The following is a 20186-nucleotide window of genomic DNA, read 5'->3' on the forward strand; positions in this document are numbered from 1 at the left end:
CCCCTCCCGCTGATATTGCCGGCCTGCTACGGTTTCGAGTCACGTCTCAGGTTGCGTGTAAGTCATTCGGAGGGGATTCGACCCCCGAAATTCATGTTTTCCCGACAGACGGTTACATTTATTGCGTTTGCGGCGCCCCCTGTGGATGAAAATGGAATTGCTTTCGGAACTCGGTCGAACGAACCACCCCGGACGTGCGATTCGAATTTTGGATGGATTGGACATTCCGTTCGTGATTTATGGCGTTTTTCGTGATATAGGCCCCTCCTACTGACTTCGGACGACGGTTACGGCCGAACGACACGCACTATCGAAAATCTGAAGTCGGTTTTTTAATCGGATGGGTCCAGAGGTCACGTGTGCCGATTTCTGTGACATTTGTACAAAATCTGTAGGGGGAAAAGCAAAAAGTGTGTTTTGGACAAAATTAAAAATGGCGGAAAATCCATCATGGCGGAAAAGGGCGTGGCCTATATGGGGAGACGCGTCATGACCCAAGGAATCCAGGGGAAAAATAATTTTGATGTTACGACCTACGGTTCAAGAGTTATGAGCCAAAAGGTAAAGTGGGATGTTATAGCGCCACCATGAGGCCGACCTAAAAAATTATATTTTTAATTAATTTTAGTGATAATTAGGAAATATCCCTGAAAGTTTTGTAACTATAGTGCTTACAGTCTCAGAGGGAAAAATACTTGAATGTGTTTTTTTGCATTTCCCCATTCATGTCAATGGGGAAATTTAATTCACTAATAAATTCATATCAAATAAAATATACAACATTTCTCTTAGCAAAGTACAAGCACACGATTCCCGATTTTTCCGGTCAATTTGACATATGGCTCAAGTGCGTACAGTCAAAACTTCTTGTTGTTGTAGGGCGGCAAACTTTGTCTTACTCCAGGTGTGGAATAATAATAATAAAGTGTTACAATTACAAGAGTCTGGTTGCCTCTCCAGAGGCAACCACACTAATTACACACACAATTTAATTATCAGGTGAGATGCTTGGGGTAATGCAATAACTCTGATTGAATGCATTGAATGGTTACATTCAATGCTAGTTTTAAAATCAACTAATAAACTGTCTGCAGCATCCATGCATCTAGCATTAATGTCAGCCCTTAATATCAGATTGGATTTTTATCTCTGCTGTTATAGGTTAAATCGGGCGTTCCTGTTATGGGCGTGTCATTATAATTATGTGCAGAATTTACACACGCACGCACAGAAAATCGTTTCAGAAGATCTACAAGCTCACAATGCCTCGCATTGGGACGGATTGTGGGCTTGTCCATTGGAGATTTTCGCCATGCGATACCCTCGTATGACGAAGTATAAAAACAGGGTTTATAAAGTGGTTAAAACGCTCGTCGAAGGTTTATCTATCGTTCTAGAACTGCCCTCTCCGACATAATCTCGGCGTGCCATTGGTCAAAATGTCATCCATCTCCGTCGATGACAAAACAGCGTCTCGTGATTGGCCGCATCAGATGTCAATCAGTACGACGGCTCGCAGCGATTGGTCGACGCGGACATTCGTCGGGGATCTATTGTCCGTGGATTGGTGCAGGCGCGCGGGCGGACTCTCCATCAGGGCTTGCTCTTCAAGGCTCGCGGAGAGCGAATGTCGTCATGAGCGGTGGGTAGGAATTAAAACATTGGTTGTTTATAATACATTGTACTTTAGTAAAACGTTATGTTCGTTCTGAACCGAAACACACTTAATTTTTCGTGTAATATCAATAAGTATGTTTGGGATTCAAAATTTGGGGCATTATGCCATTCAATAAAGCAATGCACTTCCGGAAAAAGGGGCAGCCTTTTTCTGTGTAACGTTATCAAAGAGTTTGACTTGCTAGTGCTACGCGTTAGCTAGGCTAGCTAACGGATATGCTAGCTCAGTGGTAAGCTCACTGTTTGCTTGCTTTTCTTTACTTACTTCAGTTCCAGTCTTAGCATAACGCTATCAAACTTCCTTCATTGCTCTGTACCGATATTAAATTGAAATACGTTTGATTGTCGTTTTGTTTAACTAGAATTTGCATTATTATTATCACCGCCTCTCACGGGTGTAGTGGAAAACAAGCTACAGCAGCAGTAGAGCCATTGAAGCTCGTTGTTGCTACCAGTATCCGTTTCAGAAGCCTGTCCGCGGCTTGTCAGAAGTAACGTTAGATATGGATGTCCAGAGAATCAACCACCACTATATGTTTTTGATGGCGGCGCTTTTTTAAGGCCGCGCGCAGCACGTATTTGTTTGTGTGGTGTTTCTACTCTTTCTTCATTTTTCCTCCCTTTCCCCAATCTTGCACTACTAGCTGGAGTCTTGAGTTCAACACACACACACACACACACACACACACACACACACACAGACAGTCATACACACACAGTTTTGTGGTTGCACCCCCATGGGTTGCAAGGGACGCCTCTGCTGCTTGTGAAAATCGGGGAATAAATGTGCCTTTTATATTGCTTGTGCCTGCTGTCATGTAAAGTGAACAAGTAGCAAACGGCTACTACTGTTTGTTACGATGTAGTATGCATAGACCCAATATGCATAGAGCCATTGATTCGTGCCAGAATGTACCTTGAGCAAGAAGAGAACTGAAGAGTAGCCCAACTTTTTGAGGAACCGTGGCTTGTTGCACGTTAGCAGATTCAAGACACTGCCAAGCCATGATTGCATGATGTTTAACTTGCATAGCTTTCACCAGAGTTTGCTACAGTTGCAGTAGTGCACCATCCTGATCCCATAGACTAGAGCCACAGTTCCCTCGCCTCGATTAACCTGCAAAGTTAAGTGTTGCAAAGAACGAATCTGATGCACAACCAATTAACAACTAAACAAATTAACCCCTTTTTGGTCTTTTAGCAGCACAAGCTTTATGACATGTGCATTGAATTTGTGCAACTGGGAGCAAAACTTAAATACCCATTATTGTTATGCTGCAATTAGAGGTATTGCTGTGAGAGGGTTGTCATTGACGTGTTGTATGTGGTTAAGGCCTATTCATAGTCTGGATTTTCAGTGGTGAGGTGACCAACGCTCCGGTGGTGAGGTGACCACCAGAGCGGAGCTGCAATAACGTGGAGCGGTGGTGAATAAAAACAGAGAGAAGGGCTGGGGAGAGCGGTGGTTTGCTCTTCACCGCGGCTCAGTGACGTCATGTTGTTGTTCGGTGGTCACCTCACCACCGCAAATCCATACTATGAATAACGCTTTAGTCTACCTTTTTTCTTGTCCAATGCTGCTGATGCAGAACAGATTCCCATATGTTTCAGAAGTTCAATTAAGCTGACCCAAAGGAATATCATGGCTTCCATATTATATGGTGATTCCTAGCTTGATTTGACACTGTTGGGTAGCAGCAACGCGTATATCTAGTGTGTGGCTGAGCATAGACATGGTAACGCATAACGCCCAGCCTGCCTCTGATTGGCCTACCGACACCATAGAGTATTGCATCTCGACTGTCCTCCGAGATGAGAGGCACGCTGGACCTGACCTAAGCTGTAGAGGCTATTTGTTTTTGCCGGAAGTACCGCTCAAGGAAATTATGTTGATGCTTTACAAATAAGTTTACATTCTCCGTGAATGGAATAAGTGTTGTGATTGGTTGGAATAATATCGTATCCGGGGGAAATACATTTGTCGGATGTTCCGGACTCACTGACACTTCTGCCTGATCGCGTCTCTGCCTTAGGTTGTGACCAGGCTTTTCTTTTTGCAGATGAGTAAGCCTGGGGCCGAGGCTAGATGCGAGGTTACTCCGTGGTGGGAAATAATACAAGCGAATAACAGCTTGGCACGTGCGACAGAATGCAGCCTTGTAACTAACTTGTACGTTTTATTTTTGTAGAAGAGCCAAAACTAATATTGTTTATGCTGTTTGCTTTGATTGAACACACGTGTATGATGTACTATGATTTGATTTGGGTGTGTACTTCTAAATAAAGTGTTAGCGTTGATTATCGTGTATTAATCTAATTATAGTAAACTAATACTAAAAAGGATAAAGGTGAAGGGAAAAGAGACCTTTTTACAATACAATAAATGTTTCACGTTTACACATACAAATAAAATACACAATAGAATAATCAACACAAACACTTTATTTATAACACACTCAAATCAAATCATATTACGGCGTGCATGTTCAATCAATTATTCCATCAAAGCAAACTGCATAAACAATATTAGTTGGCCTCTTCTACAAAAATAAAACGTACAAGTTACAGGCAGTTCTCTTGTATCATACCGATACCGTATACTTGTATTATTTTCCACCACCTCGCAGCAGAGATCAGACTATCCAGCATAGCTATATCCACCTCAGTGGACAGTCAAGACGGGCAGTGTCAGTAGGCCAATCAGAGGCAGCCAGGGCGTTTACCATGTCTATGCTCAGCCACAAACTAGATATACGCAGCAGCAACCTAAGCCCCCTTCAGCCATTAGCTAGCTTATTTGCCTGTTTTGCCCTGTCTCAGGATTTATTTTACCCCCACCTAAAATTCTGCTGAATATGATTGATGAATAGATATTTGGCGTATGTCCAAATATAGTGTAAATGTGTTTGTGTGTCTATGTATGCTATTGTGGTCAACAGCAGTTGAATGAGTCACAGTAATGCCTGTTCTTGAATAGGAGTTCCCAACAGGAGCCAATGTCTGTAAATGTGTAATTAATTATAAATGTTGTGTAGTGTACTCAAAGGAGACTCATTCCTCTCCGTGAACTTTTAATTGCTTGATTTGGTACTGCCTGGTAGCACCACTGGGTAGATGCTTAAACATGGTAGTCTGGCAGTCGGGTTGTGGAGTGGGAAATTTGGTATATACTATAGTATTTTATTTTGGCCTAAAATATTGTCTACAGCATATATTTATGAATCCACATGACATTTTGCCTTATACAGGATGTTGTAGTAGGGTCACAAGAAAGTGAAGAAACCCATATAAAAATTGCTCAATACTGACAGCTGGTCAGCAAGTGGATTCACGAATGTGTATACATATATATATATATATATATAAAAACAATATTTTAGCCCAATAAAAAAAGACTAAATACCAAATTTCCCACTTTAAACAAAAGAAGCCTGTTGACTGCCGGACTGGCGATTTTTCTTTTCTTTGTTTCCATTTTGGGGGTTGATTGATTTAATTTATTTTCACAGTGCCCTTCACATACCGATGTCAGCCAAACATTAAGCAGGTGCAGGTGGCTATACAACATTTCATAGAAAATACTCAGAAAAGGGTAATTTTATACTTGATACACAATCCGCACCTAAATGGTTCTTTCTAGTTTCTACATCTTAATTGTCCCAATTCTGAAATTGATCAAAATATAGCCTAATACCCCCCCCCCCCCCCCCCCCCCCGGAAATGCTGCAAAAGTTCCGGTGTATTTCTATTGCTGTATATGCTTCGATTAAACGTTGTCAATGTCAACAATAAAAATTCAGCATTACAAGAGTGTGCAGAGTGCAGACTATATTTCTTCTTATGTCAGATTTTCACATGTCCTAACTAAATAAATATTTGATGACCAGCAGTTGTTCCCTATGGATACATAAAGAGTACCCTTTGTGTCTCCATTAGGGAACCACTGCTGGTCATCAAATTATTGGCTTAGGAATGCAACAAAACAATATCCATGATTCAAGTCTCGATGGGGTGAGTCAGAATAAAAGTGTAGGTGAACTATCCCTTTTAACACTACATGTATCTAATGGTAATCTGTCATTTCAGATCAACAGGACAGTATGGCTGCCACCGTTGCCGTCAGTCCCAGCGAGTATCTCCAGCCTTCTACCAATTCCTCTTCACAAGTAAGATGCAGTCAATCGTTATTATTCACGTTTTGTCTTCCAGCGGTGTCTCGTGCCATAAATAGCAGATCTACAATCTCACGATGCACCGTATCCTCGACGCATTGTTGCGAGTTTGTAGAATAGATTGATTAGGAAATCACATTTACACGTTGGAAGGTCCCGGAGTGACCAGATTGTTAACTATTTCACAATACAGGAGTCTCTTCTTTAAAATCGTCAGTCATTATATTGTTGAGATTTTCACATTACACATTGTTCGCCGACAAGGGATCACACACTGATGCCTTGCCGGGGATCAGTGTGGATGTGACACACGATACATTTGGATGCGATACGCCGATAGATTTGTTTTTATTCCAGTGCAAGGCTCCCGTGATACATGCGTGAGAGTGAGACAGGGCGCTTAAGATTCTCATTAAATGATGCTCTCTCTGCATCTCTCTCTCTCTCTCCTGCGCTAAGTATGATACACAGAGAGAGAGAGCACATGGTCCCATGAGCATCATGTAGCATGCCTGCTGATTCCAACGCGGTTTTATTAACATATTCAAGTGAGATGTGTTCGTTATACACGATATTTAACTGCAATATTAATATAGCTGCCAATATGTATGGCATCTGAATTTACCCACGGAATAAAGGTCAATCAATACAGACAGACGCCGAGCACTTGGACCTTTCCCAGAATTCACACTCGGCGAGCAAAATCTCGGCAAGCGTCCGATCACGGGTTTTGCTGGCGAGTGACAAAACAGTCCTCAGACAGCATAATTGGAGCAATTATCTTGCACTGTGTATGGGGCCATAAGACAAGTATGGAGAAAAGAGAGCTTGGGATTCTCAATTGATTTTAATTACAAAATTCTACATTTGTAAGAATATCTTTGGAGCATGCAGCCAGCACAGCCAAAATGGTTACCACTGTGTGAAAGAGTGTCTCGACTGACTATGAGAATTGCAGAGATTCAGGGTCAGCCATAAGTATGACACAGATGTTGTGTCTCAGTGCTCTGCTAACATAACAATCTTGTAAAAACAGAGATAAAAACCAGCCAATACAACAACATAACGGTGTCAATAATAGTGCTGCACAATTAATCAAAAATAGATCGAGATCTAGATTCGGACACCTTCTAAATTTGAAATCAAGAATCAATTCTTGTGGAGGAAAATTGAGACTCACATTTGAGTAAGAAACGTGCAGCACTGGGCAAAGTGTGTACAATTGTCTTCTGCAAACGGAAGACGCATTATGTAAACACAAGGCTTAAGTGTGTGTGTGTGTGTGTGTGTGTGTGTGTGTGTTTTTCTCCAATGTTCACCTCATGCAGAAGGTACTAAGCGAAATGAACAACAAAACAGTGAGCTTAGTACGTAAGTGGTTTTCCCTGAACACACACAGCACCCGTGACATTATTCACCATCCTCAGTGGGGGGGGCGGGCTGGGTGTACCGAATGTGTCATGGATCTATATCAGCATGCGCATAGCTCATCTATTAAGCATGCTGAATAATGATGATAAGGATGTTAGGGAGCTAGCCAGATCTTCCCTGTTCCTCGATATGAGGAGACGCAAGGTCCCCTTAGCCAGGGAGCCACAGCCCCACTTCCTTGGGTTCAAAAGGAAACCCAGTGGGAAACTGGACACTCGCTCCCCAGGCTTCGGAGTCTCGTCAGATTGGCCGGATCTGAACGACCTCTGCATCCAAGCCGGTGTGTCCCTGGAGTGGGCGCGGCCTGACTCTGAGACTGTGGAGGTCTCTGAGGACATAATAACTGACCTTCTCACCTCTGTTAGAGCAACAGTGACCTACAGCGGACACACCCACCTGTTGACACCTAAGGGTACCCGGCGGACCCTGTTGGATATGTTCCAACATCGGCAACAACAACACTGGACTGGACTCAAACTCCAGGGGAAACTGGCTTGTCTTCCCCATGCTGACCACTCTGTTTCCCATTCATTTATAAGGAACACTGCTCTCAATGAGGACATTATCACCTTTACAGTAAAAGCCAGGCTACAGATCCTTCCCACCAAACTCAACCTTTCCCTCTGGTTTCCCTCCACCCATGCACCTCATTGCTTGCATCACACCACAGGGCTTGTTACAGAAACCATGTCACACATTCTGAATGGCTGTTTTGCCTATAAAGGGCTTTACATAGCACGCCACGACAGAATAGTTGATCTCATAACTAAGGACATATCTAAACATTTTGCACTGTCTGTGAGAATGTACAAACATTCCTGTGTCAAACCTTCCATGTTTCAACTCTGTACTGAAAATACTGACATTTTTGCACATCTCTCTGCTAACACACCAGATGTTGTTGTGGTCAATGAAGGGAACAAATCAGTTTTCATTCTTGAAATGGCCTGCACCTTTGACTCTAGCTTAGAGGAAGCCTTTATGACTAAGGTCATTAAGTACCAGCCGCTCCTCCAGACCATCATTGAACTAGGCTATAGGTGCAATCTTTATGTGTTTATCTTCGGCAGCCTAGGGCATGTACATAGTTTGGTCGTAAGAGGCTTCCAACAACTTGGGATGCCAAAAAAAGCAGCCAAACGGCTTGCAAAATTCTGTTCAGTATCTTCCATTATCGGTAGCCGCCAAATATGGCGAAGACGCTGTTACCTGTACCCCTGAAGGGTGTGTGGGTATTTGTTCGGGATTTGCTGACTGCATTCTGTATGGCACCTTGTAAATATTTGTGTCCTTGTATTTGTATCTCTTATGTGGACATAAATAAATGATTAAAATGTGTGTGTGTGTTTGTGTGTGTGTGTGTGTGTGTGTGTGTGTGTGGTTCAATACAGTTCACGTGGCTCTCAGGCTAGGAGATAAAAGCCAAGGAGCATGGCTTTTGTACTACGTCTTTGTATGTTTGTTATCCTTTCATATTTACTATGTCTGGTTACAATGGTTACTGCTGACCAGATCCCCCTCCTGGAATGAACCAACTATTCATTTAAATGTATTCCTCCCATCAGGGATTGTAATGGAGTGCCTTTTGTTTTCTGTCCACAGGACTCTCAGCCCTCTCCCTTAGCCCTGCTGGCTGCCACCTGCAGTAAGATCGGCCCTCCTGCTGCCCAGGCCACAGTCACTTCTCCTCCAGCGAACCCGCAGCCTCGTAGACTCCTTCCTATTAAACCCGCCCCCATTGCTCCTGCACCGCCCAAAAACCTGAGCTTCCTCTCTGCCAAGGGCAATGTGATCCAGTTGCCTGCTGGCCTGGGCTCTCCCAGCCCCGGCAGCCCCATTGTGCTCACCATTCAGAGCCCGACCCGCAGCAATGCCTCGGCTCCCGGCATCCAGTACCAAGTGGTGCCCCAGATGCAGGGCACCCAGACCATCCAGGTGATGCAACAGGGTGGCCAACATTTCCAGCTCATCCCGGGCACCAACCAGGCCATCCTCACATCCTCTCCTATGGCTATGCCGGCGCCTGCCACCGCCCCAGTTACGCCACAGAAGATGATGGCCATCAAACCGTCTCCGAGGGGGCGTAAGTCCAACCATGTGGCTTCCAACATCGTGCATCTGCCCGGCGGACTCACGCTGCCACTCAATGTGGCCACCGGGGAGATGGGTGGGGCCCAAATAGTCACAGAGACTGCAGCGTCCCCTTCCACTCCGGTGAAGGGACGCAGAGGGAGAAAGAAGAAGGTTTTGGCCCCTCCGCCCCCTCCACAGCCTCCCTCCCCACCCCCAGAACAGATGGAGACCATATTGATTGAAACAGACAACATAATTCAGGTAGGCTGCTCATGTACCGGTACTGTGTTGACCATGTATTCTAATATAGGGCTTTATCCAGTGTCGTATTCTGCATTTCAATATGACGTAAGGAATGGATGTGCAGGACTGACCAAATTTAAAGTTGATTATTCTACTACTATTAACTAACTAACTAACAATCACTCGGATCATACGTTTTCATCCTCTCTCAGGATACTATATTCCAAGCCATTTCAGCTGCAATACCAAAAATGTCCACACCCAAGCCCCCTGTCCTCCTCACCACATATCCCCATCCACCTCAGTCTCGGTGGGGACTGAGGAGAGAAACAAGTTTGTTTCATGTTGGAAGTTGAAACTTGCGATAAGGGGGAAATTCTTCACAATGCAAATACAGAAATTATTGACAAAGTAAAATAGAATGTCTCAAGATTATGTGCCAGCTGATCAATCAGCGTTGATGTTGTCCGAAGCCCCGGCCGGAATCATTTTGGGTTTTATCTGTAGTGTTTGGTTTTATAATTATTCATCCAGCTCCATGACAAGCCATCGGAATTACGAGTGGATCCCAGCAGGAATTATGTCAAATATATAGAATTGATCTGTTTTTGTAACCCTGTGGTTAGCGGGATAGGCTACAAAATGGGACGACTGGGTTCAATTTCTGTACAATTTACAATTTATTTGTATAAGTAACATTTTGACAAGTAAAATAACCTGCCTTAGGGGGCATGGTGGCATAGTCTGTAGTGCTGTCGCCTCACAGCTAGAAGGTCCTGGGTTCGATTCCCGCTCGGGACGCTGTGGCTGCTGGCGGCGTGTTTCCTCCTCCGCGTCATCAGTGCCCATACCCGAGGTGGGGTTGGCGAAAGGGCCTTTCTGTGTGGACTTTGCATGTTCTCCCCGTGTCCCCTAGGGTAGGTACCCTCACAAAAGAACATGCAGTAATCCTGGTCTCTAAACTGCCTCCCCCTGGCCAGCCGGGGTGCCTGACGGAGGGAAAAGGAACTGGTTGGAATAACGTGTTCCTTCCACGCGCTACATCCGGCCGGGGAAACTCCCCCCTGTCAGGTGTAAAGGAGCAACTTGGGCATGAAGGAAGCATTAGTTCAAGTCCGTTGCTCTCCCGATATCCCCCATATATGGGGACTAGGTTGGCGGATGGTGTGTAGAGCCCAGGATCACATTAGATAATTGACACAGGGGTGAAAAATGGGTTACAAAATCGTGGAATAAAAATTATAGAGAAAAAAAAAGAACCTGCCTTAATTGTATTATGCTGCATTTCATTCGTACAGCACTAGTAGCCTAAACACACACACACGCAGATCAGTCACCAGTGGTGGTGATGAGGAAAAAAAAGTCTTGTTAGATTTGCCAATATTGTCCCAAGCTCAATGTCTCGTCGGAGTCATCACCGGGATCTCACAACATGCAAGCCCTTTGTAGAGAGTATACACGCTCATTTTAATGCTCACAAATGATATGATTTATAGCAGGCCAGGAATTATGTTAAATATAGTCAGAAGAACCGAGGACCCGCGGTTTTCCACACCGGTGCAGATTCCGCTATATAATATAATATGATATAGGATAAATGTGTATATTTCATGCTAATAGCCAATCGACTGTCGATCTTGAGCATGGTGTGGAGTTAGTTATCGATTCTGACGTTAAGACTGTGTTCAATAATCTTTGTAATAATCTTGCGTTTGTAACCAAATGGACCCGGCCGGCTCGGTTGACTTTCCTGCTGCTATATATTATTTGTGAGCATTAAAATGAGCTCATGTGTGTCTACAAAGGGTTTGTATGTTGTTGCAGGATCCTTTTGGTGGATCTGTGAAAACGACATGCAGCTCGGGAGGGACACGGCGAATTTCCTTATTTTATTATTCTGCTATAAAGATGGCCAAATCAACCAAGGTCCCTGTATAGTTTTAGTGTATTGCCTAGTACATTTTATGTCTAAGCAATGTGCTTGGTGGAAACCATATATACTATAGCGCCTGTAGGTCAACACACCATATTTCTTATACTGTGTCCCCTGTCCCGAGCTGAAGACAAAAAATGATATGCACAAACGCACACGTCCTCGTCCTTAGTTGGGATAATATGGAGTCTAGAAACTTCAACAGTTCAACAGCCTAAAACAACAGACACTAAACGATGGTCGATCCATGCATTGCATACCAATGACTTAAAGGGTGGGTGACAAAGTCACAAATGACACACGAACTTTGGATGGCTGACAATCGCCAAGGACGGCGCTTGTAGATTCCTGAGTTATGGATATTTGAAAACCCTGCTTTGAACTGAGGTAAATGGAGAGGAGTTGTAAACGTCCCATAGCTGGCTGGTGGTGATGGAGGGGTTGCATAGCAACCGGATCAATGTTGAAAGCTGCTCTAGGGCTCAACCACTATATACTGTACACAGAGTATACGTGGGGTACGAACATGTACATACCTCGTACCTGGCTGATGACGTCCCATAGCTGGGACGAATATATTCCTACTTCGCAGTAAAATAATAACGAATATTCGAATATTCCACCACTGAACCTCAGTTGACTCTGATGATTCAAATTGCCAAATTATGAATAAATTGTTAGTTGCAGCCTTATCAATTACTTGCGCAAGCAGTTGTACTTGTAATAGACAGTAGCAGTACCCCTAACCCTAACCCAGTACACAAGTAGGCCATGTATTGCCTACAGTACTTGTGCAAGGCGAAAGCTGGAACCTCGACAGAGTGCATTTCTAGTCATAACCGTGGCTGTCTCTCACTGTGCTTGCAGGCAGGTAACAACCTGCTGATTGTGCAGAGCCCTGGCCAGCCGCCGATGGTACAACAGGTGCAGCTGATCCAGCCCAAACAGGAACCTCAGATGGTTCAGATTCCTCAGCAGGCCCTGAAGGTTGTTCAGGCCGCGTCGGCAACTCTGCCTACCGTACCGCAGAGACAGTCCAACCCACACAGCCTCCAGGCCGCGGCAGAACCCACACAAACGCAGGTACAGATAATGCACTGTCGGCAAGCTTTCTGATGACGTATGTACAGTTAACCATGTTTTTTACAACAGAAAATAACCAAAAGCTTGTACAGTACATGCAAAACCTATGTAACCTGTATTCCATCCTAAGCAATGTTATTGAAAATAATAGAAATGGCCTATGTTAAGTGAGCTCTTGATAGACTAAACAATGTTTATCTAAATGTAATCTCAACACACACACACACACACACACACACACACACACACACACACACACAAGCCTTGACAATTCTGGGTAGTGTTCATTTTCATATGATCCTGCGATTTAAAAGAATAACTGGTACGTTGGTATATAAATTGTATTGTGTGGAAAAAACGGAACGGCTCCCTACATTTTTCCCCCACGACAGTGCTAATCAAGGTCCTTTTGTTGTCACGTTTTGTCAGATCCTGATCAAGACACAGTCAGGAGAATGGCAAACGGTTCAGCTACACGAGGCCATTTCCGCAGGAGCAACCGCCACCACTTCAGTTGTTACCACGTCGGCCGTGGGCGCTGCCAAGAGGACGTTGGCAGGGGGGCGAAAAGAGAGGACTCTGGCAAAGATTGCCCCAGCAGGGGGGATGATTGCATTGAACACGGCGCAGCTCACCTCAGCTGCTCAATCAGTACAGACGATCAACATTAATGGGGTCCAGGTGCAGGGTGTACCGGTCACCATTACCAATGCTGGAGGTGAGTTTCTGTTGAAAGGTGTGCACTAGCTTCTTTTGACCTCCCCCATCCCAATTTATTAGTCGTTGCCAATCAGATCCTCTGAGTATTCTAGTCCAGTGGTTCTCAAACGTTTTCATGTCAAGGACCCCCACATTTGGCCACGGACATCCATATGAAAATGTTTTGTGCCTGGGAGTGGGACCCACCAGAAGAGAAGATTTATGTAAAGAAAAATAAGCGTGTGTACCACTACCTCTGCTATTTTTTAATAGCCAAGATATGATAATAGCCAAGAACACATTTCGCTTGAGAACCACTTTCTCTTTATTTTTATTTTTTACTTAAAAATCTTATCCCAAGATTTTCTGACCCATTTTTTTCACCCAGTGTCAATTATCCAATGTAATCCTGGGCTCTACACTCTCTGCCAACCTAGGGAGAGCAACGGACTGGCCTGTCCCATGTCACTGTTAACTCCTATGCTCTGACTGAGGCATATGCTAGCTGATGTGTAGGTTTGCAACTTTGCATTATACGCGGGGGATCTAGGTTATTCGGAATTCTCATTGTAAGGTTGTAAGGAGGTTGTAACAATTATTAAGGGCTCCTATATAATACATTTAGAGTTGAGTTGCTCTGTATGGTTCAGTTACCGCCTAGACTTGGTTAGAGCGGAGTGATTCTTACATACAAAGTCAATGCAAAGACGAGAAGTTGCAGTTGTGCTGTCCTGATGAGATCAGAAACGGTACTATAGGGATGATAGAAATGCGACTCCCAAAAAACCACCAGACACATACAGTGCAAATATATTGTCAGTCAGTGTTCCATGAGTCTTGAAATGTGATGGAAATAAAATGGGAAATCGATTATCTAAACACGATAAGTTGTGAACACATTTTTGTTGCAACAGATTTGGTGTAGTGGGCGAAAAACTACTTGATATTATCTGATACATTGTCTTAAGAATTATTCAACCAGAAAAGGGAATAATCACTAATAAGACGGTACAACTGAGCTAGGCATGTCTAGATTTAGAAACCAACTTAATGTGGTTCATTATTGAACATATAATTGTTGTAAAAAAAGGAAAAGTAGTAAAAAGAACAAAATAGTCATGACAAGTTCAGCCATCTTGAAATGACCTGACCCTGCGATCTAAAGCTAGTTTTAATATTTGAATTATATGGAACCAAGAGAGCATTCACATTTTAGTTAAGAGACTGGAACATATTAAAAGTTTTTATGTTGTGCATCACTAAATTAATTATCCACTTTTATAGATAACCCATTAAAACCGGGAAAGCATCTGTCATTTCATATTTTAGCTATATCGTCCCCGTCGGGTGGAAACCTCATACGTACTTTTCAAGATTGAAATAGGAAAGGAACAGATACAAGCTCAACACGTGCTGTGCTTCCAGCTTGTGGATCTGCTACTTTTGTGTGACGCTGTAGCATGGTCACGTGAGGCATTAATTAACGGAAAAACACCAAACAATTATATATGGAGATAAGAGGTTTCTGCCCAACGGCAACTACTGTATATAGCAACATATATTTTTCTGAATCTGCCTCCGGTCTTAACCCATTCAGACCGGGAAAGCCTATAGGTTGTTATACATTTAAAACCGGGAAAGCTATGCTTCTAGCAGTATTTCAAGAGTAAAATGAAAGTCTTTCTGAATACTTGGGTTTAGATTTAGAAGCCTTTTTTTTTTAACATAGTCAGGTCTTGAATATATATATATTTTTTAAGATATTTTTTTTGCGGCTTACGCCTTTTATTGTTTTTTTTTAAAGAGACAGACAGTAGGCTGACAGGAAACGGGAGAGAGATGGGGGAAGACATGCAGTAAAGGCCGTTTCGTGCTCGGGAGTCGAACCCGCGGCACACTGCGACTGGATTACCAGTTGGGTGCCCAGACGGTTACGCCACCGTCTGGGCAGGTCTTGAATCTTGATGAGTTAATTCTACTTCATTTGATGAATTATCTGACGTATGGTTTTTGCATTCGTCAGGCCAGCAGCACCTCACGGTGCAGCAGATACAGGGAGGAGGCCTCCAGCTGGCAGGCTCCCAGGGTCAAACGGCTGTCCAGGTAGACCAGAGCCTCACTCTGGAGCTGCCCACCCAGCCTGGAGAGAAGAAACGGCGCATGGCCTGCACCTGTCCCAACTGTAAGGACGCGGACAAAAGGCAAGTCGGGGATCTGCCAGAGATTGTGTCACATTGGGGGGAGGGGAGGATTATGTAGGATCTTTATTTACAATAGTGGGATTTAAAATAATTATTATAATGTGCTACGGATGGGAAGTGTACGGTACTGGAGGTCCTATTGTTGTTTGGCATATATTTGCGATACCTGATGACGGTCGTGAGACCGAGACGATGTAACTCAGCTGAATAAACTGCTACTTTATAAGTGAAGACGGTGTGCGGGACCTCTTTTCTCTCATTATTCGCACTTGGTTTGCCGGCTCCGACTCAACAAAGAGGTCCTATTGTGTAAAAAAAAGTAGCTGAATATTATTTTTTCTTTTTTTATCTGCTTATGGATAAAATGATATAATAATGATATTCATTCACCCACAGTTGGGGTGTTTGTGCAGAGGCGGTGCTGTAAAGCAGGGAGAATATATATATATGTGTGTGCGTGTGTGTGTGCACTGTGCAGTATTCGTCTAATGTCGTTGGTGCACCTGTGTCTTGTATAAACTGCAGGCCTGGTGAGGTGGGAAAGAGAAAGCACATCTGCCACATCCCTGGCTGTGAGAAGACATTCAGGAAAACCTCCCTTCTCAGAGCACATGTGCGGCTGCACACTGGCGAGCGGCCTTTTGTTTGTAACTGGGTCTTCTGTGGCAAGCGCTTCACACGCAGTGATGAGCTGCAGCGACATGCCAGGACACACACAGGTTTGTCTGCTATAATTTCTAATAGTAACATTTGTTATGTTGAGGCGACTGGTCTATTTGGCAGCCCGTTACCGCCACCTAGTGACATTATAGCGTTTTCATATCGTGTCAATAAAAAATGAGAACGCAACGGGACCAGAGTGTGGGGCTCCTTTCACGCTGGTTCACAAAACGCAGTTTAGGGCTTGCCCTAACACAGATTTCACGTTGTGAGATTGTATTTTGCTTTAATCAGTTCTCGTTTCCCACAGGAGACAAGCGCTTTGAGTGCAACCAGTGTCAGAAACGCTTCATGAGGAGTGACCACCTGACCAAGCATTACAAGACGCACATAAACACAAAGAACTTATGAGTGGACTGGACTGTATTACAGAGTATATACACCCACCCGCCCTCATGGACCCAACCCCACAGAATATGGAACGGGGTATAGGACAAGCATACATAATGGGTTGTCTGTCCATTGTCCCATAATGGGACAACTCCACAAAGAAGACTCCGATCACCCTTCCACTCCTCGAGGACGCTCTGTAGCCTGATGTACATAAAACAATCCCTCCTTGGCAGGGATTCTAAAACTGTTTCAGGATTTTATTTGTTTTAACGAAGGTTTTTATTTAACCCTCAACCCAATGGATGTCTAGCTCCGCTACGTAAGTGAAATGCGTAGGGGGCGAGGTGGGCCGGATTTAAGATGGGTTCTTCAGATGGACAGCTGGATGCAGCTTGGATCTGAAGACTTCAATGTGTAACATGCCCTGTGTCATCATCCATAACACCCAAGCCCTGCAGAACTCCAGTCAGACTTTCCAACCATTAACTATTATTATTGTTATTATTTTCCAATGGTTTTGTTGTTGTGGAACAGCAACAGAACTCCAAAGTTGGCCCTGTGAAAAGGGTAAAAAAGTGAATGTGCAGATCTTATTTGACCATTTGATCAACATTTATTTGTTGCGTTTTGTGATTGGTTGCTATCATTTCAGCCGTTTGGATTTCAACATATTTTGGCCAACGTATCGAGGAATCTGGAGGACCATTATCTGAAGCTCTGTATCTTCTACAAGTTTACTTCTGTTTTCTTTTGAATCTTATGCGTGTATATGTACATACATCATACTTACTTAACATGCAGAGTGCATAGATACTGGGTGTATGTTTTTGGGAAACCAATGATTCTATATAGAGAGGCAGTCCTGGCATGCCACGGGCCATCGATGAGGCACTAGATGATACTCTATACACCTGCTCTCTCTCATCCAACCCTGTTTCCCTCTGCCATCCGCGTTCAACACAGGCCTCCGGCTTGGGTTTAGTAGCACTAGTAGGACAGTTACATCAGATGGTATGTTTAGGGCGAGCTGTTTCCAGAGTAATAGTTATTCTGATTGACGGTACCGTTTTGATGTGGTGGTTTGTATGGCTATATTCATCGCTAGTATGATTTGATTTCCAAATAACCGGCCTGACTTGACAATCATGTCAACATCAAAAGCTTTCTCAGGCCTATGATCAGTTACTTTGTTACATTTATTACATTACCGGCTATATAATAGCTTTAACTTTGAATTCGCACTTGAGGAGTTTTGATTACTATTTATATACAGAAAACCAGCATTAACCATGGTGTACAATATTCATCAAATCAGCTTGTTGACGTTTATTTGGAAGTTCTGACGCACCACATTTTCTCTATTATGAAAATGCTAAATCTGATCCGCTTTTATGGAAATGACTTCCATTAACAGGATAGACAAACTCTTTTTCAACAATTTACCATTGGTGCACCTGATGGCGCCCACACTTTTTGTTCAGTGTTAATTTTGATTTATACTGTACATCCTAAACATTTAAAGCTGCAATCATGCAATCCTTATTATTTCAATGGTTAATATTAGATTTTTACCAATCTGTATGGTAGATCATGTTAATATGATATAACCGGCACATCTGCAGTGGTTTGAGGTCGGCATCCGGCATCCTACTTTACATATTCACACACAGGTGGTGTCAGGTAGGACGGTGGTTCTCAACCTGTGGGTCTGGGTCCCCACATGATTTTGGACTTGTCCACATGATTTTGTGTCGACAGTGACGTGACAATATAAGAAACTAGGTTTGTCCCGATCAGATCGGGTGATCGGAAATCGGCTCCGATCTCATGAATTTCAAAAGATCAGATTGGGGGAGAAAAGATCTTTAAGAGTTTTAACTGGACTTCAGTTCTATAAGCTGTAGAACTGTATTCACTCTAATTAACCAATACATCATTATTTTGCTATGATTCCATGCTTTTACAGAAAGAAAAAAAAACACAATGACAGTCATTCTAATAAAAGTATAGTCACATTTTGCCTTTAAATAATTGAAAGGCAACATAACAGACTACACTAGAGTGACATACATTAGGATTTTTGCTATTGCGATATGGCATAAGTGTTATATGAAAATCAAATGATCGGAATCGTATCGGGAGCAAAAAAATGTGATCGGGACATCCCTATAAGAAACGTTTTAATACCTAAATATAAAACAGCAAAAGCAAATTGCTGCATCAAAGGTAATCAACAATCTACAAAAAAACCTTGTGTGTGGAGCCCCACTTCAATTATGATTATTTTGGAGGCCTGTGGCCTGAAAAGGTTGAGAACCACTTAAGTTACCCTGCCTGAAGCTCTAAATCCCAAATATCTCCACTGGCCAAGGGTGGGTTCCCTTGATCCTCTGAGGCTGAGCGGTACATGTTTGGTTTCCCATGATGTGGGAGACCCGGGATTGAATCCCAGGTGTTGGTTACAGTTGCAACTACCGCTCTCTGTCGGGAGAGGACATCAAATTTAGGGATTGTAGCTATTATTGGATGGTACAAGCTAGTTTACGGGGTGGTTCACCCAAAATGCACAATAAGATCTTTTTTTCCAAATGTCATTTGGAGTAGAAGATACCATTGAGCTCCGTTGTATTGGGGTGATGTACTTTGGATGAACTTTCCCTTTAACAATAAAGCAGTGTTGTGTACAAAACGCTACACAGCGGTGACACTCCTGCTAGTCTCATTGCAATTTGCACTATGGTGATTTGACGTTCATTTAACTTACGACAAACAGGGTTGTCTTAAAGTGCTTTACAGGGCAACATTTCATATAGCTTATTTTTGGGGGGGGGGGGGGGGTCTGTATATTCCTTTTTAATGTCTGGAGACCTGAAAGGCCAGTGGGAAGAATAGCCGGAGCCTTCTCATATTTAAGTTTGTATTTTATGTCTGAATAATACAGTATGTATATAAATCAATGTCTATTTGACACAGAAAATGTAGGATAAAAAGTTACACTGCCTAGTATTGTGGCTGGCATGACCAGACCTAAAGGAAGTGGACTTTGTACAGTGCGTAAGGAATAAAATATAATGTGACATTGTATAGCTTCATTCCTGCTTTGTATAAGACTTCTAGATTTCTTTTCTATTGAATTACGTAAATATGCCTTAGACAGCTACACCCAGTATTTAAAGAGATTTCTAATTCCAGGGAACGATGTTTGTAGACTTATTCTTTTGTTTTAACTTATGTTACATGCCAATTTAATGTGCACTGACTTTCATGCCAGGCTCTAAATTTGTTATTTTGGTTTTAATTGTGTTTAAAGTATGACAGTTACCTAAATTAAGATGTTAATTTTTTGTGAATGAAGTGCTTTTCTCCCTTCCCAAGCCCTTATTTCATCTAACATTCTAGACTCCCTTCCCCATGCTCCTTGTATATTAGGAGAAACCAGAGATCCAGCAATTACTTTTACAACTTGTATTAAGGTGCTTACTACAGAGAGCTTCTCCCTTTTCTACAGTCTACCCCTCAATAAAGAATTAAAATCATTTTGACTGTCTTGTCTTGTGAACCATATGCCATTGCCTTGGAAAACAGGCCCGTTTACATGTATGCCTATTATTCAAATTAATG

At 43.1% G+C, this 20186-nt stretch overlaps 1 protein-coding gene across 3 annotated transcripts; it reads left to right on the forward strand.

The window, feature by feature from the left end:
• The first annotated feature begins 1602 nt into the window (after window positions 1-1602).
• sp2 (sp2 transcription factor) lies at window positions 1603-20075 on the forward strand. Of its 3 annotated transcripts, none has more exons than XM_080760071.1 (8): window positions 1603-1642; window positions 5764-5843; window positions 8883-9614; window positions 12397-12612; window positions 13042-13330; window positions 15335-15512; window positions 16038-16231; window positions 16483-20075. In XM_080760071.1, the coding sequence occupies exons 1-8, from the start codon at window positions 1636-1638 to the stop codon at window positions 16581-16583; spliced, it is 1797 nt and encodes a 598-aa protein (XP_080616197.1). In that variant the 5' UTR covers window positions 1603-1635; the 3' UTR covers window positions 16584-20075. The 3 variants fall into 3 exon arrangements, with proteins under 3 accessions (XP_080616197.1, XP_080616196.1, XP_080616195.1); XM_080760070.1 differs by having other exon boundaries at window positions 1629-1642; window positions 5772-5843; XM_080760069.1 differs by lacking the exon at window positions 1603-1642 and adding an exon at window positions 1683-1907.
• Window positions 20076-20186: the final 111 nt, after the last annotated feature.

Source organism: Protomyctophum bolini (genome assembly GCF_963924005.1).
Source record: "Protomyctophum bolini genome assembly, chromosome: 3".
In the NCBI taxonomy this organism is placed as follows: Eukaryota; Metazoa; Chordata; class Actinopteri; order Myctophiformes; family Myctophidae; genus Protomyctophum; species Protomyctophum bolini.